Genomic DNA, 23,593 nt, shown 5'->3' on the forward strand with positions numbered 1-23,593 from the left:
ACCATGTTCCCAAAACCAGCTTTTATGACCAGACCTAGTTTTAAAATACATGTGTGGATTTTAGTTGTTGTTTCATCCACTAAGGCTTCAGGATGGGAGAGGCATTTGATGGGTTATGAGATGCACATTGTGATTCCCATTATTGTGAGATGTTTTATGATTTTACACACACACACACACACACGTGACACACCGCACACACAAAACCTTCATCATCTTTTATCCTATGTTTACGCTCTAGACGTCACATGCCTAATAGTGTCGTTGTTAAGATTTAAACCTGTAAGTTAAGGACTGGGCTTTTTCCTTCCTAAGGCAGGGCTCGTGAGGGCTTTAGGCATCTTCTCAAATTACAACATCCGCACGGAACGAGCTATTGAAGTGGAAGAGCTGAGCTATGGCGTCCACCATCCCGGTTCTTCTGCTCCTGTCTGCGGTTTTATTCACGGCGACATTCGGTAAGTGTCTAAAACACTTAAAGAAACGGCTTCTTAGCGTTCGGACTTGTTATTTTTTACGGTTTGTCTGGGTAAACCGATGTCTGCTAAGTAGCCTATACGGCTGGATCTGCCCTGACAAACAGACGACATGAAATGTTTTAGCACTTATTCTGTGATGTATTAAAGCATGTCTTTTCTATGTGCCATTTGTGATGTTGTTTTTTTAATGTTTCACGTGTAGCTTTTAGTTGGTAGTTGTTTTCTTTTTTTGTCTACAAAAATGATTTTTTTGCTAAGATTATTAGAGTGGCCTACGTTTTACTAGGTTTTCTGTCTTTCTACGAATTTCACATTTAATTCAGAATGTTTGTTTGTAATTATTTGTGAAATTTACTAGCAAATTCTGATTTTTTTTTTCCGACACCAGTTTTTTTTTTCAGTGTAGTAAATAAAGATATTATTTGTAATCTGTTTAATTATCTAATTCAAATTTTGTATGAGTTTTTTTTTTGTATATGAATTTTTTTTATCTTTATGAAGTCTTAACATGTTTCCGTAGATTTAAAAACATCTGAAATGTTATGCATTTCCTCATACCATATGGGTCTAAAATCTGTTCACAACAAGTGATGCAACACAGCTTACAGGAATTATTTAATAAATGTAATTGTTGTTCCAATGCTTATTATTTTCTTGCATGAAACCCAAAAGAAGACGTTTGGCAGAAAGTTTGTGCTGCTCGTTTACAAACAAGAAAAATAGATGGTTATTTACACTGTCAAACTCTAAAAAGCCATAAATGTACCATTAAAAATAATCTAAATGGCTAAATTCCAAGTCATATTCCAACTAATTGGGTTTGGGTGACCTGACATTGAGTAAAAGATAGCAAAAATGTAATTTGTGGTTGAACTACTCCTATAATATATTGTTGGCCAATTTGTCATTTATTTCTCTTGTCTTTTTGCTTTGTTCAGCCGATAATGACTGCAAGAGCTACATCTCCAGCGCTGGTGTGCTGAAGCCCTCCATTGACTGCATGTTTTTACAATTCTGTTGTGGGACGTGTGATAACAGATACTGCTGCTCCAATCCAATTATGAAGTTATCCGAGGATGACCAAGACGACTGTTTTTTGTGAGAAGTTTTACTTCTCTCATGATAGAAGAAATGTCTTTCATAGCTTCATACTGACATGCACATTTAGTCTTTCAGTGTCGCTAGCGTTACCAAACTACGTTTTGAAAATAATGACTTCCCAAGCCCAATCCCCATTTTTGTTTGGTCGGACAAACAGATAGCGAAGCCATTGGTTAAAGGGGTCATATGATGCTGCTAAAAAGAACAGTATTTTGTGTATTTGGCGTAATGAGATGTTTATGCGGTTTAAGGTAAAAAAAAACATTATTTTCCACATACTGTATTGTTTCTCCTCTACGCCCCGCCTTTTTGAAACGCATCGATTTTTACAAAGCTCATCGGTGTGAAAAAGCGAGGTGTGATGTGATTGGCCAGCTATCCAGTGCGTTGTGATTGGCCGAATACCTCAAGTGTGAGACGGAAATGTTACGCCCCTCACCCTACTGTGATGATGCCCTGTCAGGCCGGAGCGATGATTCAAAAACATGAAAACCCATTATAAACGAGGCATTCGTTGCATCCAGTGGGGACATAATTATGGATTATAATGACTTATACTGTCTTTTTACGCGTTGCGTTGCATCGCGCCGCGTAAACATAAAACCATGTCTGCATTTGTGATCGGAGAAATGACAAACAACAAGCCCTACTCTACACTGCCCAAAAAACTCGCTTTAAATATATAAAATATAAAAACTCTTTAAATATAAAAAATTTTAAATTGACTTTGAGTCAGAACAGCCGGCATTGTAGTCTTCTCTCCCAGTTTGTTGTATTTCCTCAGCGACCAGCACGGATCAGCTCCAGGCATGACGAAGCAGATATCGTCCTCTTTTGGAAGACCAAACAAAGTAGTTTCACTTTCACAACAAATCACACAGCGTCTTTACGACATGGCGGCGGAAACAACAAAACTACAGCGAGAATAAAAGTTACGCCTTCTTTCTTTGCGTGAACATTTGGGCGGCGTTATGCAAATCTTCCCACAGAGCGACGTAGATATGTGGGGGCGTGTTAGAACGAGCCGTTTTAGGTAGGCGTGGTTGACCCTGAACTTTTATAAAGAATATCTCTTTGGATTTGAGACTTTAGTCTTTGCAACTTTACAGATCTTCTTTATGCACCAAGAGCTTGTAACACTCCAAAGAGAAAGGAAAAATTGGAATCGCATCATATGACCCCTTTAAGTCAATGCCGCTGAGCTGGGATAGTCAAAATGTTTTGATAGTGACAGAGTATTATGTTCATTTTTCAGGGAAATCTATCTGCGAATTAGAATAAGATTGTGATTAGGTCATATATGAACCAATAAAGTGTGTTTCTAATGTGTCTTTTTTCATAATCTGTCCTAAAGCAATGATTATAAGTCCGTTGCTGTTGGCGTGACAATAGCGGGGATTGTGACCTTAATCATTATGTTCATCATCTGCTGCGTCTGCCCCTGCTGCTGCCTCTACAAAATGTGCAGAAACCCCAGACGTAAGTGTCCACAATTGCAGATTGCATCCATTCTTGTTCATGTTTTCAATTTGAGTCATGATATAATTGGACAGGAGTCATATTCCATGTTCAAATGTGAAGCCAATGAAAAAATATTTAGCAATTTCTCAAACTGAATCTCACGAAACCCATCACTAACTTGTTAATTGCGACATTATATTCACAAAAAACATTTCTCAATTTTATTTCTTTTAATTTTGGTGTGAAATGTGACCTAGGTGTGTTTTCGTGAGGCTGATCCATGTATAAAACAGGGCAGAAATGTTTTTTAAAAAATGTCCACAAGTTTAGACTTTCTCTGACCTTGTAGCCTATGATACAAATGTCACATTATTTTCATAAACATGTATACATCATGGTAGTATTTATTTTATTGCCTTTTTATGCTAATCTAAAAAAAAAGTACTAAAAATACTATATGTTGGTAATTACTACTGTTAATTACTACTGTATTCTTTTTACTAAAAAAAAAAAATATATATGAAAATCAAGTTTCGTTAAATAATGTTATAATATATAAATATGGTAAATAAAAAATAATAATTGAGAATAGGAATTCCAAAATAAAGTCAAATGGTCTGGACGTGTTACTACGTGAATGTTTTTATGCCAAATAGATGACATTTTGGGTCAAAATATGACATGTGCGTGTTTTGTTCAACTGACCCGTGTGTAAGACAGGGTACAACTTTTTTTCACAAGTTTAGACTTTCTCTGACCTTGTAGCCTATGCCACAAATGCTGGAATGTGACTTTTGAGAGCAGAAAAACTGAATGCTGGAGCATTCTGGAATTCCCCACCCAGTCTGACTCACTGTGTCCACAGCAACCACAAACGGGGAGGAAACACCCATGTGCTACAGGAAGAGGCCTATAGTGCCAATAACCACTGTTAATGATTGTGTCACAAGACGCTCACATGACACATCTCAACTTCTGTTTTAAACATTTAGTTACTTAGGGGGGAGGAAGTGATTTGGCTTTTCATTCTGGGAACTAGGAATATAGTACCCTTCTTAAAGTGACAGTGCACCTAAAACCAAAATTTTAATTTTTGAGTGCACTACCCCTTTAAGAAGCATGTTCATCATATGAAAGACACACTGTTAAATTCACTGACCTGCTCAACCTGTTTATTTGTTTTCTGCTTTAAGCAGTGTTATTTTAATATCATTGAGATACCATTGTAAGTTTTTATTAATATTTTGAATTCGTTTTTATTTTTATACTTTTGTTTTCATTTTGATTTGAACATTTTAGTCATTCTGTTGTGTTTTTGTTATTTTTATTAGTTTTTTTTATATGTTTATATAGTTTTTATTCATTTTTATTTCAGTTTTAGTTATTTTAGTACATCAAGTTAAACTGAATAAAAATTAGATTTTTCTTTTTAATTTTAAAGCAACATTAAAATAAGAAATGTTTCTTTGTTTTATTTTATTTCATAATGTTTTTTTATATTTTGTTTTATTTTATTTCATAATTTTAGTTAGTTTAAAGTTGCAGAACAGCATTTCTTCACAGGGTGGATTGTTTTTATTTTCGGTCAACATGAAGGATATTCTTTAGTATTGTTGTAAAGTTATTCATTTATAATTGCGATATAATGTACCATTTTTAACAGTGTTAGTGGATATCTGTAGAGCAGGGTGGCCAATATAATACCAATATTTATATAATGTAAAAATATCAAATGGCAAGTTATAGAAAATCTGTCTTCATATTAAACAAATGGTCAGTTTATTAATATGCCTGGTCTCTCTCTCTCTATTTATAGCCTAATAATCTAATAATTAAGGCACAACTGGAAGTTGAAGTCTAGTGCATTTCAAATGTATCCATTTAACTGCGACAGAGGAACTACAGCTGTGATTGTGGTTGCAAATGTTATCAGGCTGCCCTTCTTTATTGGCTTTAAAAACAAAGTGTGTATAAATATATTATTTTAAATTATAATATTTGACAATATTACTGTTTTTAAAGTGTTTCTGATCAAATACATGCAGCCTTGGTGAACATAAGAGGCTTTTTTCAGAAGCATTAAAAAAATCTGCAGTGTCTTTTATATAATGTGCATGTATGCTATGCATTGACTGTGAATTTATCAACTCATTATTCATGTTCACCTTTGATTCTTTTACAGCTGTTATGGGAGCAACAACAGCTACAGTTGTAACCACACAATATCCTCAGCAGCCTGTCGTTCAGGGAGGTCAGTACCCGCCGTACCAGCCCATGCCGCCTCAGGCCGGGTACGGCGGCACACCAGCTTATGGTGGACAACCCATGCCGACGGGACCATACCAGGGCCAGCCATATGCAGCGGGACCACCACCCCCATATCAGGAGACTGGTAAGATAATACGACCTTGCACAACAAAAAGTCCAGTCAGCCGGGCTATTTACAAATATTCATGATGATTTTGCTGTGAATGTTGACATTTTAATGCACTTTTTATTTGGCAATTATGTGTCATTACATAGTTTTGCAATCCTTCATTGTCTCATGACTTGTGAGTCATGAGTATGACAGTGTTAAGACAGATGATTCAATTCTTTGAATCCGTTCAGAATGTTTCTGTGAATCAATTCAAAATGATTCATTTGCATTGCCACTGGAAAATGTTGCCTGTGACACTTGATTTATTAAAGTGTTTTAGTAAAAATATATGTTGGTAATTATTGCTGTTAAAACAGATTAGTTTTAGATTATTATGTTTTTTTTATAACAGACTATTTAACAAACCTTTTTACTTTGCGTTCTTGCAAGTTGGCTATTTAAAATGACAAAATTTAAAAAATATATATTTTTAAACCATTTAATCTCAAATGCATATTTGAGATATCTCATACCAATAAAAAAAAAAAAAACATTGCCATTCAAACGTTTTTTTTTAAAGAAGGAATCTCTTATGTTTATCAAGGCTGCATTTATTTGATCAAAAATACAGTGGAAAAACAGTCATTTAGTAAAATAATATTGCAATTTAAAAGAACTGTTTTTAATGTATTATATTTTTTTAATGTAATTTATTCCAGTGATGACAAAGCTGAATTTTCAGCATCATTACTCCAGTCATCAGTGTCCTTCAGAAATCATTCTAATATGCTGATTTAATTCTCAAGAAACATTTATTATTATTATTATTAGTGTTGAAAACCGCTATGTTGCTTCATATTTTTGTAAAACTGATATTTTTTAAGGATTCTTTGATGTATTGAAAGTTAATTTATTTGAAATAATGCAAGTCTTTTGTATCATAAGTCATTACTGTCACTTTTGATCAATTTAATGCATCTTTGCTGAATAAAAGTATTAATTTCTTAAATCCCAAACTTTTGAACGGTAGTGTTAAATTACCCAGTCCAACTGAGTTAAGGTTCAATTTGATAGAATCTAAAAAAACTGCATGGCTTTCACCTGAAAATTTCGCTCTAGATTGAAATGGAAAAAAATATGGATAGAGGTTTCATTGACTCAAAGTGAAGCTGTAATTCTGCATGCGTTTCCAGGAGGCCCAGGATATCCTGTTCCCTACAGCCAGGCTGCATATGACGGCGGGCAGGCCGCGTACCCCGTGCAACCACCAGTTCAGCCCGGATTCGCTCACCCGCCCCCGCCAACAGGCTACAGCTCAACTCAACCAGCGTACAACCCCACCTACGTGGAGCCACCAAAGACCGGCTACTAAACCACAACCTGGATTGTTGATGGTTATGTAGTTTTATCCTACAATTGCGCAATGTACATATACTGCGGACAGCATCCTCCAGTCGGGTCGAGAATGAAATGATCAGTGTTTGCTATCATTGCCGCTTTAAAGTCTTTGCGTGTGCCAGCATCGTTTTCTTTACACTTAAGTTTATATAAATATATTTTTATCTACTCCAGCCATTGTCTGTGACTCCAAGCCAAATAATGTTTTTGTTTGGTTTTCCTCCACTAAGCAAAAGGGAATATGTTTTTCGAGCCTCATAACTGACATGCTTCGTCTTGAAATGCCGTTAAGACGCCTTAAAGCTCGCAGGCTTTATTTTATCCTGGGAATTTGCACAAATCGTCGACACTTTATTAGTTGGTGCATTCGAACGACGCCAGCATGCTGTTTAGATGTTTTCACGTTGTACCATTCAGGTTTATGCATTTGTGAATGTTTGTAACAGTGTTCTCCTGACAGAGATCCAGAATATGCCTTATTTAATGCAGCTTATGCAGCAAATTACACGTGGATACCTTAAATACAACGTTGGTTCCCACCATGTGTTTGGATTATTTTATGGAATTTGTGTTTTGGATGTTGTAGGAATTCCACGTTTATGAAGGAGGCGTCAACACGGTTTATATTTTTCCCTTGTGAACTCTTTCCTTGAGGGTCTGAAAAGCATTTGAATATCGCTGTGGGAGGAAGAGGCTTTATTTGGTACTTTGGTGCTTTGTTTGGTACTCTGGATAATGTTGCAACACGCTCTTCCGTGTTATGAAGTTAGGTCATATGTTATCAATTCCTCTCTCTGTACAGTCTTCCACAGATTCCTGTTGGGTGTGTCAGGTCACATTTTTTAGATGTCCTTGGTTTAATAACTCTATTGTATGTTAAAACTGATCAGTGTTTTATGTTCAAATGTTTATATATTCAAGCATCTCCATGTTTGCGACCGCAAATAAAAAGAAGTTGTGCTGGAACCACTGTTAAAGTCAAATTATGTGCCTAACATTTCACACATTTTTGTCAAATGTTTTCATTTCTCATTAGTCAGAACATTTGTTCAAAGCCTTTTACCTACACAGAGGAAGTTAAATGTTGTACAGGAAGTGAGCTTACTGAGGTGTTGACTATTTCTAATTAAAAATAGCATACTTGCGCCACAAGATACTTTGGTGTCTCGGTAAAATACATCCCACTCCCCGATAGTACACTTACATCATGGAGATATCCATTTGACGTCTGCAAGACGTATTTGTCCAAGTGTTTGCTCATCTGCAACGGACGTTTCCAGTCAGATGTCAAATAGACGTTTAGAAGATGTCTTTAAGATGTTTATGATTTAGAATGTATGTAAAACTGACATCTTAAAGACGGCCATCAGATGTTTGTACACAGCAGATGCTTTCCAGATGAAGCGATCTTTAACAGACATCGTGCAGACGTACGTGTGCTATCTGGGCCATGTAGCATATTGAATCCACAGATTTCTTAAATTCATTGCCTTGTTTTACCACGCAGCTCTCTGAATAAGTTGATTCTGGTGGCGAACATTACACCGTGTCTACACCGGACGCGACAATTGTCGTTTCGCGCCGCAACGCGACCGTTGCAAATCATTTGTACTTTGTGTCAGTTCTTCATAAATAGTACGAGGCATCAGATACTGTCGGGGATTTCTCGCTGCGCCGCATCCAATGTAGACAGCATCTGATTGTAATAGGTTCTAACTTCTATTATCTTTTGTGATTATTATAGGTTCTAACTTCTATTGTCTTTTGTCGCGTCCGGTGTAATATTCGCCGTCGTCAATAGCAACGCTGTTAATCAGTCCACTCAAATGAAACCGGCGCTACTTTCAAGTCTCTCGTATCACTCCGCGGACTCGCACTCTCGTTTTAATCAGTGTATGGTTTTAATACGAACTCATTTGGCGCCATTTTGCGTCTTAGTTTTTGTGTAACTTACCTCAGATGTTATACCTCAGATTAATGATATAATGTACAGTCAGTTATTGAGTATCCATTTGCACACAGCATTAACCCACACAGTTATTATAATGAACCCGGTCAAATATTGAACATACAGCATTTGTCACCTGCTGTTAATTACCACAGAAAATATTTAATATTTAAAAAAAACAAAAAACATGTCTACAGTAATGCACTTGCAATGGAGGACTATATTCTGTTATACAAAAAGAACGGAAAAGCCAAAGGTGATACAGAATTCATTCTTTAATTCGGGTCATTGGTGCTCAGTCTTTAAAAGTATGACGAAATCTGAGGACACAAGACAATGTTTCTGAGGGGACAATTGCAAGATATACACTAAATATCGTTCATTACAAAACTTGACTTTATGTTTGATCATGACCCGGTTTCCATATCCATGTCTTCAACGTACTCGGTTTCAGATCTGCAGATCTCCTCCAGAGCCAGTTCTGCGACGATAGAATACAGTTTAATGCACTGCAATGGACTCACTTTAAGACAAATATGTTTAAGGATGTTAAAATGTGCTATATCAAATGTTCAGGCTAATCAAAATGACGTCGGCATCAATTACTATAATCGAATGTACGGACACAAACTCACCTTCGCTCTCGGACAGATCTGGGACCAGCCGGAAGGTTTCTCTGATGGCGGGAATGACCTGATCGTACATGTGCAGGACTTCCAGACAGTGTTCGGAAAAAGACGAGTCCTTCAACAGCAGCCAGTGCAGTAACATCAGAGCTTCTCGCAGTACCTGCAATCCAGGACTCGTCCAGCTCCGATTACCCACCGTTTGACTTCCTCTGCCTTTTGTTTTCAGCCATTGTCTGTGTAAAACCACAACGACCGTCCGCACCACCTGAGGAGGAATCAAAATGTATTGTGTGGTCAGTACCAGACATATCAGTAGCTATTTAGTATCATTTGTTCTGAACACCCTATAAACAATGATAATTTCCCATTGTGCTTCTATAGACATTTTGTCGTCTTATTTGCAAAAAAACTAATTATATTCTTGGGTGGTTTTGCTTCAAAACTAACAGATAGTGAGGGTAAAAAGTGTTTTCTGAAGGCATGTCTGAATCAAACCTCATTAATACACTGGCAGGATGATTCACACAAAGCCGGCCATGCCCCTGTCTTCTGTGTGAACAGTTTGGTTAATAACCGGATGACCTGTTTACAAACGAATCAGATTTTTAATACTATTTTTATGTAATAGATTTTAAATGAAATATTACAGGATAATCACCTCAAGTTCTAAACGACTCCACACATCCTCAGAAGCGGATTTATCCTGTCTAGATGTGACGTACTGGAATATTTTGAGAAAAGGACATGGATCTGGGGGGAAGAGGGAGGGTTTGTGTAAAACCATGCCAGCAGAGGATGATCAATGGAGCACTAAAAGATACTTACATTCATGTGAGCAGAGTTTAGTGACCATGTCTTCATTATAGATGATAAACGACAGAAATCTCACAGACAGACGGACTATTCTGTAGGACGTCTCCTGAGTCAGACATTTAGACAACACTTGACTTGACATCACCACCTGGAGTCTACATTTGAGAAATGAGACAGCAGTTTAATTATTATCATCATCATTATTATTATGTACTTAAAAAATAAAATAAACAAATACAAGTAAATTACTATAATAATAATAATAATAGTAATATTTTTAAAATAAAACACTGGCTTTGTTTGAAATGGAATACTAACTACTGTACTACATACTAGTATATACTAGCTGTCCCTCCAGAGGTCACATCTGTTGGTCTCATACGGCATCAAGGATGTCTAATTTTTGAAGTAATCATCATAAAATGAACTGTTATTCCATGTGAGGCATAAATTACTGTGATTTCTTTCTTACTTTAGAATATAATAGTTGCTTTTCTGAAAAAGGCTGCCTCAATGACTCATGCAGATGACAAATGTGTTCTTCAGAGGACTGAAACTTGTTCTGCAGACTGTTTTTCAAAATAGCATGTGAAATACAATACAGTATCAGTTTACAGCATGCAACACGTCAAAGAGAAGGATGCCACATTATTGACTTCACTACATTGTTTCATTTGGCATGCATAGTTTTACTGCATAAAAAAATATGTTTCTATTTAATCCAATTTTGTCTAATATTACACAATCTAGGCAAATAATCAAGATGTATGAATTGTGACTGATATTACTTATAATCCATTTGTCATACTAAAAATGGATATAAATTGAGAACACTACATTGTAGAGGCTAATTCAATCCAAAACCAAAGAACTGAAATGAAATCTAGTGCTATTGTAGTAAATAATATAAAAAAAAAAACTATACAGAAATCATAAAAAGCTAATAAAAATGACAAAAACACACAACAAAATTACTAAAACTTCAACTAAAATTAAACTTAAAACAGAAAACAGAAAAATAAAATCTAATTCAAAATATTAACAAAAACTATAACAGCATATGAATGATACTAAACCTCAAGAGCTGGTTGTCCTGCGCTCTCTCGGCCAGCATACTAAGAGTCTTCAAGCTAGTGCTCACTAGCGCCTCCCTCTGGCCAGCGGCGGTAATGAAGGCAGGATCTGCCAGCTGTAGGATCCTCCTGAGAAGAGGCAGCTGTGTCTGCGTGTCCCCGTTCAGATGTTCAGAGGCGCTGAGGAGATGTTTCGAACCCTGCAGCCGCTTCACGTCCTCCTGATGGCACAAAACCACCTCCAGAGCCTCGCTGCTATAGCACACTATGTGATAGAGCGCTTTCAGGGCGGCCAGGGCGAACTCCTCCTGACCGCCGAGAGACTCCTCCAGACTCGAGGTCAGGCTGGAGTCGGACGATCCCGACAGTGAGCTGCCGTGGAGCGAGGTCTTTGCTGAGCTCTCCACCGTCTCCAGAGACTGGCAGTATGTGCTGATGTGGAAGGTGAGCAGGGGGAGGAAGTGCGCCGCGGCTGGACAGGAGCGCTGGGTGGGTTGGAGAGCAGAGTCTGGGTCATGTGGGACACTGTCGGGGTGATGGAGAGCTAATGCGGTCAGAGCGGACATGGCCAGATTTTGCAGCTGGTGAAATCGAGCTTGAGGACGATGAAATGATCTGAGTTCTGTGGAGGACGAGCTGGAAGCCGACAACGATTCCCTGAAGAAAGAGGGGGAAAAAACTCTTATTCACAATATTTCAGATATTGAAAGATGCAATAAAAGTAAACATTGAAGAAATAGTTATACTATATACTACATGCTATAGTATAATATAATATGCTAATAGTTATTCAAACATGGATGTTTTTTTAATTTTCACAAGTTTCCAGGCTTAAAAATCACATTTTAGAATTAAACTTTTCCCTTTCTATTTCTAGGTTTTCATAGTTTTTACTTTAAGAAATTAATAAATTATTATTGTTGTTGTTATTAATAATAACAATGATAACAATAATATATTTTTTAATAATATTTAATTGTAATAATAAATACAAAATATTTTAAGTTTAAAAGGAATATTTTACAAGTCATATATAGTTATCAACTCAATGGTTATTACCAATACCATATTTAAATTCATAATAAAATACAATTTTAATAAAAACTACTTTGAAAATGTAAAAAAGCAAATGCCATGATGTAAAATTATCACTAATAATAATAATTATTATTATTAACAATATGTAATTTACTAATAAATAATAAAATACATATTTTACCATTTTAAAAACACAAAAAGCATATATCATGTAAAATCATAATTATAATAATAAGAATTAACACAATCTTCTATATTTAGTTTAAAAATTAATGCAACAAATATTTTGTTAAAATATTTTGTTTTAAAAATGCAAAAAAAAAGCAAATACTACTAATATTACTACCACTAGCAATAAAAAATATAAGAATAATACAAGTACAATGTTATTATTGTTGTTATCAATTCAATATTCTACACTATTTAATAAATAATAAAATACAATTTTAATAATATACATATAAAAAAAAAAAAGCAAATGTCATGATTTAAAATGTCTTTTAAAAAAGACGCAAGACGTCTTTTTTTAAAGACGTTTTAAGACGTTTCAAAGCTTTTTTGTTTTCTTCTAAAATGAATGTGAAGCTGGTGTTCTTAATGAACCGTATATATTTGATCAACGTTTCCAAAGTTGACATTGCTCAAACGTTCCATTGGGAAATACCAATATTTACAAATGACGCAATGGAATATTGTATGATTAATGTTGTAAAAGCGGGCCGATGATTTCTGAAAACAAACAGTTGTATGTAGTGGAAGCCAATGTTTACAGTAGGTTTCTCATGTTTCGGGACATTCAGGACACACACACAAATACAATCAGAAGTGTTATGCGTTTCATTCAGGTGCTCCTCCCAGTGGGCGGGGCTTGTTGAGGCTTACGGGCTGACGTAGCCATGCTGTGACAGGACGTTTGGCAGAGCGTCAGGACTGATGGACAGCAGGTGACACAGACCCAAAGTGCTCGGATCCAGCGGCTGCTGCAGCAGCAGGTTCAGTAACACACACCCTACAGTGTAACAAACCACAACATCAACACAACACACTGAGATAACAAGAAGATACATGCAAGACATCTGATCAGCGGTTACCTTCCTGTTGGTGATCGGCGCTGAGGGTTCGGTCCGATCGCGGCTCCTCTGCGAGGGAACGTTTGGACTGAGCTGGTTTACCATCTGACAGATTTTGAAAATGCAATATTAAGTGACTGAATGGCAATGTAAACACATCAGCAGACAGGAAATGTGCATAAGCATAGAAGACAATAATTCATACCCTCTAATATATGGGCTTTTTTGACAGGAGATGTTTTCTTGGAGAATTCGGCTGAGAAATGTTCTTTAGTCATGAACGCTCGACTCGCAGGAGAGTGAAGACTGTTAACACAACAACACCACACAAATCAACTCATATTTGCCTAGATCAGTTTTCAAGAAACAGTCTAACCTGTCAATAAATAAACAAGGTATTAATAATAATTAATATGAATTGTAATAATATATTTAAAAACAGTAATACCTATACTTTTAATAACAATAAGACTAGCAATTAATATTATTATTATAAAAATAAGCAATAGTAACACTTAATATTACATTGTTTAACAATAACATTTATATTTTTTATATTATATTTAAAAGTATTACGTTTACTTATTTAATAATAATAATAAATACAATAAGAATGATTATTATTACTACTATTATTCATGTTGTTGTTATTAAAAATGAAAAAGTATTACTATCAATTTAATAATAATAACAATAAAATATTAATCAATAAAATTATTTCTTTTTATAATCACGTAATATATTTGTATTATTATTGTTAATAATATTAATACTACTAATACCATTGTTGTTATTATTAAATAAAATCATTATTATTATTTATTATTTCTAATACTTGTTTTTTAATATTAATAATAATAATAATAATAAAAATTAATATTTTTAGTATAGTATGATCACAATTAATATTTTTGTTGTTATTAAAAAATAATGAAGTATTACTATTACTTATTCTGTACAATAATTATTATAATAACAATTATTGATATTATTATTGAAATATTTAGTACCATGTAATTGAATAAAACTTACTTAGTGACAAACAAACAACGTAACATGATGCACTGTGGAGTGCATGCAAAGAGACGTGTTTATATGAACAAAAAAAAGACATGCATAAATGAACAAAATGTTGTACCAGTCAGTGCAGACCACAGAACAGCTGTCTCTCATTACCAGTTTCTCAAACAAAAAGGAATGCTGCATTTACATGTTTCGTGCAGGAGTACCGGGCTGCTTTCCTCCGCGCTCAATGCTCTGAAGTTTCCCTCTCATTTCATTCATCTCGGCTTCTTTAAAGTGCAACTCTGACTGCAGCGACTGCACCTGCAGCGAAACAAGCATTTCGTTACACGCAGTGAGCTCATACGAACCGATTCATCAGCCCAATCCGATCCAGGTCTGCGAGGCTGTCAGTCAAACTCGTGCCGTACCTTCCTGGACAGCTCCTTCTCGTGTTCGCTCCGAGCGTGAGCTTTCTCTTTCTCCAGGGCGAGCTGGGTCTGCCGCTGCTGCTCCTTCTCCTGGTTGGCCAGTTTCAGGGAGTCACGCAAGACTCGGATCTCTCCGTTCTTCATCAGGATCTCCTCCTCTACCTCCTTCAGCTGAGTGTGAAGAGAAATGCAGACAGAGTCATGAAAAACTAAATGATGACTGTTTTAGTGTCAGAATCAATGCCTAAAAAGTGGAATTCAGGAATAAATTGCTATAATGGGGCCTCTATGAGAGCAAATAAAAGTACTTTTCTGCAAACTACAATGAACCACCCAAATGAACTGCGTGTTGTGTTGAAGAACACACCTTTTTCTTCAGGTCTGCTTGCTGTTGCTCTAACTGCTTGTAGTACAGATCTTCTCCATCTTTACTGGAATGGCCATCTGTTGTGAGATACGCATAATTACACATACAAACTTGTTCAATTTCTAGTTTAACCCATTCAGAGTCCATACAATGCAAAAATTAACTATGCAAAGACATGTGGGAAGAAGACTTAAAAAAAAAATCTAGAATAATATTAATAATTATTATTATATTTAATACAAATTAATATAATAATACTTTAATAACAAAAATTTAAATATTCCTGCTTTACTTAAAAAAAAAAAAATTGAAATATTACCGCTATATTGATTTTTTAAATAAATAATTATTAAATTAAATCTAATTCTCTTCTTAAACATAATTAAATTAAACCTTAACTAATTATTATTATTATTATTATTACTACTATAAATCCACTGTAAGAGATGCAGAATTACACACAAACTTTTGTAATTTATATAGCAAATTTGTAGCTTAACCTATCCAGAGTCCAAACAAAGCAAAAATGAAATATGCAAAGAATTTAAACTTTGACTATTTTTTTTTAAATAATAATAGTTATTATTAAAAATAATAACATTTAATTTGAGAAGAATTAACATAATATTTATTTAAATAAAACATGTAAATATTATAATGGATTTTATTGGATTTTCTGTTATATTTGATTTGTTGTTATTAAATTAACTAAGTATTATTACATTTAATCACATTATATTACATTTTATTAAATTAAATCTTATCTTATATAGTTATTATTAATACTATAAATCCACTCTGAGATGCAAAATAATACATCCAGAGTCCATACAATGCACAAATGAAATAAAAACATTTTTATTATTATTGTTGTTGTTGTTATTACTATAAATCTGCTGTGAGAGACATTGCGCACATACACTTACCCATTCATATAAAGCAGAAATGAGCTATGCAAAGACCAGTGGGAATATTACAAAAATGCTCGGTCCAAAAGCAGACGTGGCAGTGTTTGAGAAAGGACTTGTGGAATGTGAATCCAAAGTGTCTTATACTAACCAAACACATCTTTTCTTTGAGGTTCTTTATCGTTATACGTGTTGCTGCTGCTGCTGCAGCCGTCTCCGATGGCAAATGTTTTCCGGCCAGATCTCACAGATGCTTCGCTTCGCTCATCAGCGCAAGTGAACACAGCACTGAACGTTCTCTTTGACCCACTGTTCTGGCCGTCTCCTGTGATGGCCTGGGACACGATGGTGTCAATCTGCTCCAGGTCATCCTGCGTGAAATCAATGTCATCGTCAAACGGGTCGGGTTCAGCTGTGACCTGATGACCTTTCTGTCTCTTGCTTGGTGGGAAGTCCATGACAAAGAGGAGCTTTGGGGAAAAAATACAATAAAATATATATATATATATACACACACACACTATTCAGTGTGGGACAAACTTATATATATATATATATATATAAAATACAGTTAGTGCCAGCTGAAAAAATAAACTAATGTCAGTAGTATAAAACAAAAACCCAATTGACAATATCATAATGCTACTGGTCAAAGCAAATAATCCAGTTATTTTCAAGCCAAACGCGGAAAATTATATCTAACGTAATCTACATGCAATGATCTTGTAGAGTCACATACTGGGTTTACTATGGTAAAACTGTAATGAAGTGCTCAGGTTTGTCAGTTACCTGCTGCTTCAGTGCGTCTCTCTCTCAGACTTGCTGCGGACACTCCACACGCAGGACCAAACTGTAAACCGTCCAAATAAAGTGCTACTCTGAACTATTATCATACACATAAATGACTAAATAAATAAACAGAGAATTTGTGAGGTTGGAAACATTTCTGAGCTTTGCTTCTCAATCAGTGTGGAGGAGTGTCCATGCGGCCAGTCTTCTTCTTCTGATGTTTATTGGCGGTTTTGGCAAACCAACTTAAAGGTGCATTACCGCCACCTACTGATCTGGAGTGTGGAGTGAACAGATTTGGTAGAGAGAAGGCATGCGGCCAGTCGAAAACGCATACGGCAGTAAAACCTCACCTGATTGGCTGAAGAGCGTCCCTAGTATGTTACAGCGTGCTCTGATTGGTCCATTGACCAGCGAACGTACGGAAACGTCGTGAGACAAGTGTCATATACACAAAAGGGTTTGAAACGATTTCATTTAGAAAACACACTCAAAGTAGTGATTTAAAAGTTATTATCTTGTAAAGTTTGGCCCAATGAACGGTGCGTTTGGAGAGTTTTTACCTTTTTAAATGTCCGTACACCATTAACCATGGAAACGTGTTTCCGCCACGGGATAAAAAATAAAAAGGTAACCAATTGCGACTAAATAAATAAATAAATAAAATGTGTATATATGTGTGTATATATATATATATACAGGTGCATCTCAATAAATTAGAATGTCGTGGAAAAGTTAATTTATTCCAAAGTGCGAGGAATAAAGTCCGTATTGTAAGATAAAAAGTCGCAATAACTGTTATAAACTATCCCGTGGCGGAAAACTGTCTTTAAAAGACTAATACATCTAACCTTATAAGGCTACAGTATACACTCTTTTTATATTAAATGAAAAAGCGGTATAGATACGCAACAAAACACTGTTATAGACTATATATAAACATGAAGTACACACAATGTGACATACACATTTTGTTCAATACGAAACAATTAATTGAGACAGACCTAACTTACCCCAGATAGCACACCTACGTCTGCAAGTGTCTGTTAAAGATCGCTTCATCTGGAAAGTTTTACATACATTCTAAATCATAAACATCTTAAAGACATCTTCTAAACGTCTATCCCTAGTATGTTACAGCGTGCTCTGATTGGTCCATTGACCAGCGAACGTACGGAAACGTCGTGAGACAAGTGTCATATACACAAAAGGGTTTGAAACGATTTCATTTAGAAAACACACTCAAAGTAGTGATTTAAAAGTTATTATCTTGTAAAGTTTGGCCCAATGAACGGTGCGTTTGGAGAGTTTTTACCTTTTTAAATGTCCGTACACCATTAACCATGGAAACGTGTTTCCGCCACGGGATAAAAAATAAAAAGGTAACCAATTGCGACTAAATAAATAAATAAATAAAATGTGTATATATGTATCTTCTAAACGTCTATTTGACATCTGAGAGGAAACGTCCTATAGACGTATCGCAGATGAGCAAACATTAAAAGATGCAGATGTAAATGCAGACCTTCATATAGAGCATATATGTGCAATCTGGGACATAACAGAGAAATTCACTAAAATAGAATGTCCTCTACAGAAGACAAAAGTCTATGCCTGGGTCCCAGGAGGATATGCATCTATAAATTCCTCATACAATAAACTAGATGCCCCATACATTATAAACAAGTATACACAAGAACGCATTGCAACAGCTACAATTTACTCGTTTGATATGCGACACACCGTCTGTTTATGGAAATGGATGTTTGTGACGTCAGAGGCAGCCCGCGCTCTGATTGGCGGAGGCCTGTGGAGTGTTTACTCCTCGGAGCAGGAGCTGCACTTACTAGCTCGAGCCACCGCTAGAGGAGGAAGTCCGTGGTCGAAAATAAGAGTTTTATTTGCCCGTTTTCACTACCGCGTCGATAAAAGCACTTTCAACAGCTGTGGAAACTCTTTGAATCCCTAAACCGAATCACTGGAGCAGGTCAGTGGCGTTTAAGAGGCGATTTTCCGTGTTGTTTTGAACAAAGGAACATGCCAAAGACACTGGCCTGGCCTGTTGAGTTCAGCTGCACTTGAGCTGATTGATCTCAAACAACCGTTTGCTCTGACATCTGGTTGTTTTTCACAGTTTGATTGCGTCTTCCGTTTCAGCTCATGCAAAGTCTTCACGATGAAAACCGAAGTCTCTACTGCTGCTAACTTTGTCACACGTCTGTTGAGAGGAACGGGGCTGCTTTCAGAAGAACAGCTGCAACAGTTCAGATTCTCTTTGGAAGAAGCTTTAGGGGGTAAGAGAGCATCAGGCATGACCTTTCCATTGTTTAGAAGTAAATTCAACTACATCATGGTCCAAATTTTGTAGTTTACAATGAAAACAAACATTGTTTTGAACAAAGCAGATGAAGATGAGACTCAGGTTATTGCAGCACCAAAGTCCATTTACTGAAACTTGCACCATTTTGTGTCTTAAAGTACCAGAAACTTTGGCAAAGAATTGCAAATAAGGCCATGTTTGATTGCTCCAAGGCCTAACTTTCTTCTTTCATTGTAGATCATTATCGGCACCACTGGTTCCCAAACGCACCCTGCCGAGGTTCGGGTTACAGGTGCATCCGGATCAACCACAAGATGGACCCTTTGATAGGCAAAGCGGCCTGTATGATCGGACTCACAAAAGAGCAACTCTTTTCACTGCTGCCAAGCGAACTCACCATGTGGGTCGACCCGTATGAAGTGTCCTACCGGATCGGAGAGGACGGGTCCATATGTGTCCTCTACGAGTCCACACCTCCAGACACAAACCAGCCGGAAAGCTGCAAAGATGAACTGAGAATCGGACAGTCGAGTCCGTCCAAATCCTTCGGCATGATGACCTGCTCCAGCTGAAGAGTGATTCTGTGTAATTAGCTGCTTGTGAGCACAGTAAATCAGGCATCGCTCACATTCAATTTCTTTTTGAACCTTGTTTTTTTTAGACAGATTTTTTTTTTAATCAACAGTGAAATCTTCATCCTGTTGACCTCATGGTGAAAACAGATGTATTTTGATTAAGTGTGTTTTTAAGCTCCCTGTACAGTCATGTTGAATATGTTTTTTAAAATTTCTATACTTTTTCTATTAATTTCTAAAAAAAAATAACAAAATTAAACTGTCTTTTGTGGTTATTCCATGTAACTGTATTAGATACACAGATTTAATCAGAGCATAAGCCATACAAGAGACTCTTTATACTTACAATGTATTAATTACCTTATTTTTCTAACACTTAACATGTTTCTTAATAAGCAAGCACCTTATAATAATTAGACAAGCTACAAATTTAGCATCTTTCTTAAAAACTACAAAAACTAATTTACTCTTCCAAAAGTTTTATGGATATGGGATTTACCTTACATAATAAATTAATATTAATTACAATTAAATATAATAGAAGTCAAACATTCCCCCCCAATTTCATAGACAAGGTTTAAGCCTAGTCCCAGACTAAAATGCATGCCTGGGCTGTTTTAACAGAAAGACATATCTTAAAATATGTCGGTGCCATTGTTTTGTCTCAAGATGCACAGAAGTATTTTCTAATCTAAGGCACGTTTATAAAAGATACTTGTATGTCCTAATTAAACTATGGCTTAATCCTGGCTTAACCTAAGCCCTGTCTGTGAAACCAGGCCTAAATCTTTAAATTATATTCTTAATTGAATGAAAAAAAGAAAAAAAAATCCAGAACAAAGAATTAGATTTCTGGATGTGAATCACAAAATAAAATGTTGAATCACTATTATAATTTACTTTTTGCTTGGTAATACTTTTTATGGATGATCTTAAAGAACATTTCTTTAATTTTGTTTGTATTTCAATATTTATAAGACCTTTTCATTGATTTTTCTTAGTCTCCTTACATTTACATGAGCATTTGAAATCATGCATAGTCATAAATGTATACATTACTTTAGTAGTCACTTAATTATTTGAAAAAGTTTTAATTGTCCTACTAGACCAAATACAAGAAACTTCGGCCTCTAAAAAAGTCCCTCACATTTTATTGCTTTAGTTTAGAATTTTTAGATTGAGATTTTCTAATTCTTTGCCAATACAGAAACCCTCTACAATCCCAGCCTATTAAACATATTTTTAAGTTCTTTACATGCAAATTATATGCAATAATTATATTAATATTGATGAGGTATACAATTTAAAATGTATTCAGGTGATATTTATAAATTATTTATGTGTTAATTAATTATTTATAACTTATAAGTCCAAAAATAAGATGTTTTGAGTTTTTCTGAGTAAATCATGTGCAAGCGAAAAGAAAAGAAAAACAGCAATCATGTATTCATGACATAATTTTATAGACACAGTCTTATAATTTTTCGTAAGATATACAATTTGAAATGTATTCAGGAAAAAAATAAATATAACTTTTTTCAATAAATCCAACCATGATATATATATACATATATAATAAAAATAAAAATATAACATTTATATTTTTATTATTTTATTTTTGGATCGATAATACTTATAAATCTTTCTGTTGTTTTTCTCTGAGAAAATCATGCGCAAGCGAAAAGAAAAAGGAAGGAAGACAGCAATCATGCGTTCATGACATCATTCTATTGATACGGTCTATAAACTGCTTCAGTAACGGGCGAATGTTTGATTGTCACTTTCAGCATCCAATCATCGGACGAATTTAACAATGACAAACACTTCTGGCCAATGAAAAACCGCAATCTCTGCGTCTGGCCAATGAGAGCGCAGAGGGGGCGTGTCTTCGCGAAAGGGGTATGTCAGACGCGGCTCCTCCAGAAGTTTTGCGCTTGACCGCGATCACCTCGCCCGGACTCTCAAATCTGCGCCAAACCCCCATCAGTTTACGGTTCTTCTGGGTTATGGAACTGGATAAAATGGACGAAAACGACTGGAAATATCACGGGGAGGGCAACAAGAGCCTGGTCGTGTCTCATTTGCAGGTTTGTGTTTAATAGTTACTAGCTTTTAGCTTAGCCAAGATTCATATAAACTCTATCGAATCGGATTCAGTCAACAGAAAATCAAATCAAACTACTTGGAAAGGACCTAAACATAAAGTTTGGTAATCTTATACCACTATTAAACGGAAACAAACTGCTTCTTTGTCTTAAAAGGGTGTTGTCAGGGCTTTAAAGCTAAAAGCCACCTAGCAGGCTAAACCAGGATTCATTGATCAAGTGAATGTACTATATGTGGCTCTTGTGTGTTACCCATGTCACACCCACTTTATGAGCTCTAAAGTTCATTAAATCTATTTCACTGGCATATGTAATGCTGAGATTCATTTAATGAATGGTCAGTGGTGATGTTTTAGTTTGTGGATGGTTCTGTGCATCTAAAATTGGGTCTTTATTGGCGATAAGATTATATCCACTTAACATTTTCCCCGTCCAGGCTTCAAAGTTCAGATTGGAAACCTTTAACAGTTTCCCCCTTCATTGGGTAAAAGAAAATGGGGGTCTAGACCGGTTTTAGACCACCATGATGGATGGTAATAAATTTGTTGTTCACTTTTATGGCTGATCTTTGGGAAGAAAAGTACAATTAGAGACTAAAAAGATCTTGGCATATGAATTTTCAACAATGTAATATTGTTTTAAGTTATTACTTAAGTTATTGCATGTAAAAAGACTTTTGCTAGAACTTGGTCTAAGCACTAAACTCTTGGTCTAAACTCTCCTTATTTGGACAAAGGAGATACATTTTTAATAAATCTATTCCAAATAAGTCATAATTTATGTCTGAGTTATTATAAGTAATGGAAACTGTATGTAAATAATTAATGTATCGGTTCATTCAGCATGTAGGTGAGTCCTCGTCTCACTAGCATTGCAATGTCAAGGTCCTGTTTTGTTAAGATCGAGGATATAATGTTCCTGTAAAACGGAAAGAGCTTAACCTTTGTCTGATTTTCCAGCTCGTTTGTGATCGTCTGTACCATCATATGATAAATAAAAAGTTTGGAGTCATAAATGGGCTGGATCTGTATTACAGATTACAGCACAGAATTGTGTGTCCAATCACAGGAAGCTGCCCGAGACAACATTGACCAATATGTTGATAAAATCATGTCAAAACTGTGTGGGGAAAACGAGTGAAGCTTTGATGCTTGTCCATCTCTATTTGCTGGTTACTTTCACACTCCCACACTCTCCTTTTTTGTCACGTCGCCTTGTCTGGTTTTAAAGGGGTCCTATTTATGCTTTTTCACTTTTTCAACTTTAGTTAGTCTGTAATGTTGCTTTTTGAGCATAAAAAATCAGCAAAGTTACAACGCTCAAAGTCCACTTCAAAAGGAGGTATTTTATTTAACAGAAATCACTTTTCAAAAACTACAACGATTCGCAGGCGGCTATGGTAAGCATGACATTTCCTGACCAGGCACCGAGTGCTGCCAATTAGTGCTGGGCGGTATACCGGTTCATACCGAATACCGGTGTTTATTTTTGTTATGATATTAATTTTGAAAATACCTCAATACCGGTATATGTCACTTAAACAACGTTCGGAACGCGACACTGTTTGAAAGGGGTCACTTTCACTGGTGCATTGTGGTGATGGAACAGCTGTATGTGTTACTAAACTTGAAAGTTCCGAAACTGAAGCTGAAGAACTAATAGAACGTGATGACACAGAAGAACTCATCCACAATATCCACATTGACCGCCACAAATATCCACCGCCC

At 35.7% G+C, this 23,593-nt stretch overlaps 4 protein-coding genes across 4 annotated transcripts in view; 3 read left to right on the forward strand and 1 right to left on the reverse strand.

Annotated features, from left to right (window-relative positions):
* The first annotated feature begins 260 nt into the window (after nt 1-260).
* Nucleotides 261-7,767, forward strand: LOC107704442 (protein shisa-5-like). Its single transcript, XM_016507365.1, has 5 exons — nt 261-458; nt 1,418-1,577; nt 2,935-3,059; nt 5,224-5,433; nt 6,594-7,767. Exons 1-5 carry the CDS (start codon nt 398-400, stop codon nt 6,770-6,772), a joined length of 735 nt encoding a protein of 244 aa, XP_016362851.1. The 5' UTR covers nt 261-397; the 3' UTR covers nt 6,773-7,767.
* Nucleotides 7,768-8,985: 1,218 nt separating this feature from the next.
* atrip (ATR interacting protein) lies at nt 8,986-17,169 on the reverse strand. The gene is made up of 14 exons (XM_016507368.1): nt 16,867-17,169; nt 16,229-16,547; nt 15,170-15,246; nt 14,803-14,973; nt 14,580-14,695; nt 13,575-13,675; nt 13,391-13,474; nt 13,182-13,308; nt 11,265-11,918; nt 10,201-10,343; nt 10,034-10,125; nt 9,871-9,957; nt 9,382-9,640; nt 8,986-9,227 (listed from the first exon to the last, which is right to left on the reverse strand). Exons 2-14 carry the CDS (start codon nt 16,533-16,535, stop codon nt 9,154-9,156), a joined length of 2,292 nt encoding a protein of 763 aa, XP_016362854.1. The 5' UTR covers nt 16,536-16,547; nt 16,867-17,169; the 3' UTR covers nt 8,986-9,153.
* Nucleotides 17,170-18,703: 1,534 nt separating this feature from the next.
* LOC107704447 (protein BTG1) lies at nt 18,704-19,932 on the forward strand. The gene is made up of 3 exons (XM_016507369.1): nt 18,704-18,853; nt 19,024-19,160; nt 19,424-19,932. Exons 2-3 carry the CDS (start codon nt 19,043-19,045, stop codon nt 19,756-19,758), a joined length of 453 nt encoding a protein of 150 aa, XP_016362855.1. The 5' UTR covers nt 18,704-18,853; nt 19,024-19,042; the 3' UTR covers nt 19,759-19,932.
* A 1,714-nt stretch (nt 19,933-21,646) lies between these two features.
* The window catches only part of ippk (inositol 1,3,4,5,6-pentakisphosphate 2-kinase), a 13,271-nt gene continuing 11,324 nt past the window's right edge, over nt 21,647-23,593 (forward strand). Inside the window, exon 1 of the mRNA XM_016507373.1 lies at nt 21,647-21,848. Within this exon, the coding sequence (XP_016362859.1) occupies nt 21,663-21,848 (186 nt within the window). The 5' untranslated portion in view covers nt 21,647-21,662. The remainder of the gene's footprint in view (nt 21,849-23,593) is intronic.

Source organism: Sinocyclocheilus anshuiensis, unplaced genomic scaffold (genome assembly GCF_001515605.1).
Source record: "Sinocyclocheilus anshuiensis isolate Anshui unplaced genomic scaffold, SAMN03320099.WGS_v1.1 scaffold1546, whole genome shotgun sequence".
Lineage (NCBI taxonomy): Eukaryota > Metazoa > Chordata > Actinopteri > Cypriniformes > Cyprinidae > Sinocyclocheilus > Sinocyclocheilus anshuiensis.

What these genes read in the sequence shown, in the direction of transcription:
- atrip (XM_016507368.1), bottom strand. Translation starts at nt 16,535, where the DNA reads ATGGACTTCCCACCAAGCAAGAGACAGAAAGGTCATCAGGTCACAGCT. An exon ending in GGTACTCCTGCACGAAACAT is followed by an intron (nt 13,676 to 14,579) that starts GTAAATGCAGCA and finishes TTGTGTTAACAG; the next exon opens with TCTTCACTCTCCTGCGAGTC. An exon ending in CCTGCCAGTGTATTAATGAG is followed by an intron (nt 9,641 to 9,870) that starts GTTTGATTCAGA and finishes ATTCCTCCTCAG; the next exon opens with GTGGTGCGGACGGTCGTTGT.
- LOC107704447 (XM_016507369.1), top strand. Translation starts at nt 19,043, where the DNA reads ATGAAAACCGAAGTCTCTACTGCTGCTAACTTTGTCACACGTCTGTTG. An exon ending in TTTGGAAGAAGCTTTAGGGG is followed by an intron (nt 19,161 to 19,423) that starts GTAAGAGAGCAT and finishes CTTTCATTGTAG; the next exon opens with ATCATTATCGGCACCACTGG.
- LOC107704442 (XM_016507365.1), top strand. Translation starts at nt 398, where the DNA reads ATGGCGTCCACCATCCCGGTTCTTCTGCTCCTGTCTGCGGTTTTATTC. An exon ending in TTTATTCACGGCGACATTCG is followed by an intron (nt 459 to 1,417) that starts GTAAGTGTCTAA and finishes TGCTTTGTTCAG; the next exon opens with CCGATAATGACTGCAAGAGC. An exon ending in AATGTGCAGAAACCCCAGAC is followed by an intron (nt 3,060 to 5,223) that starts GTAAGTGTCCAC and finishes ATTCTTTTACAG; the next exon opens with CTGTTATGGGAGCAACAACA.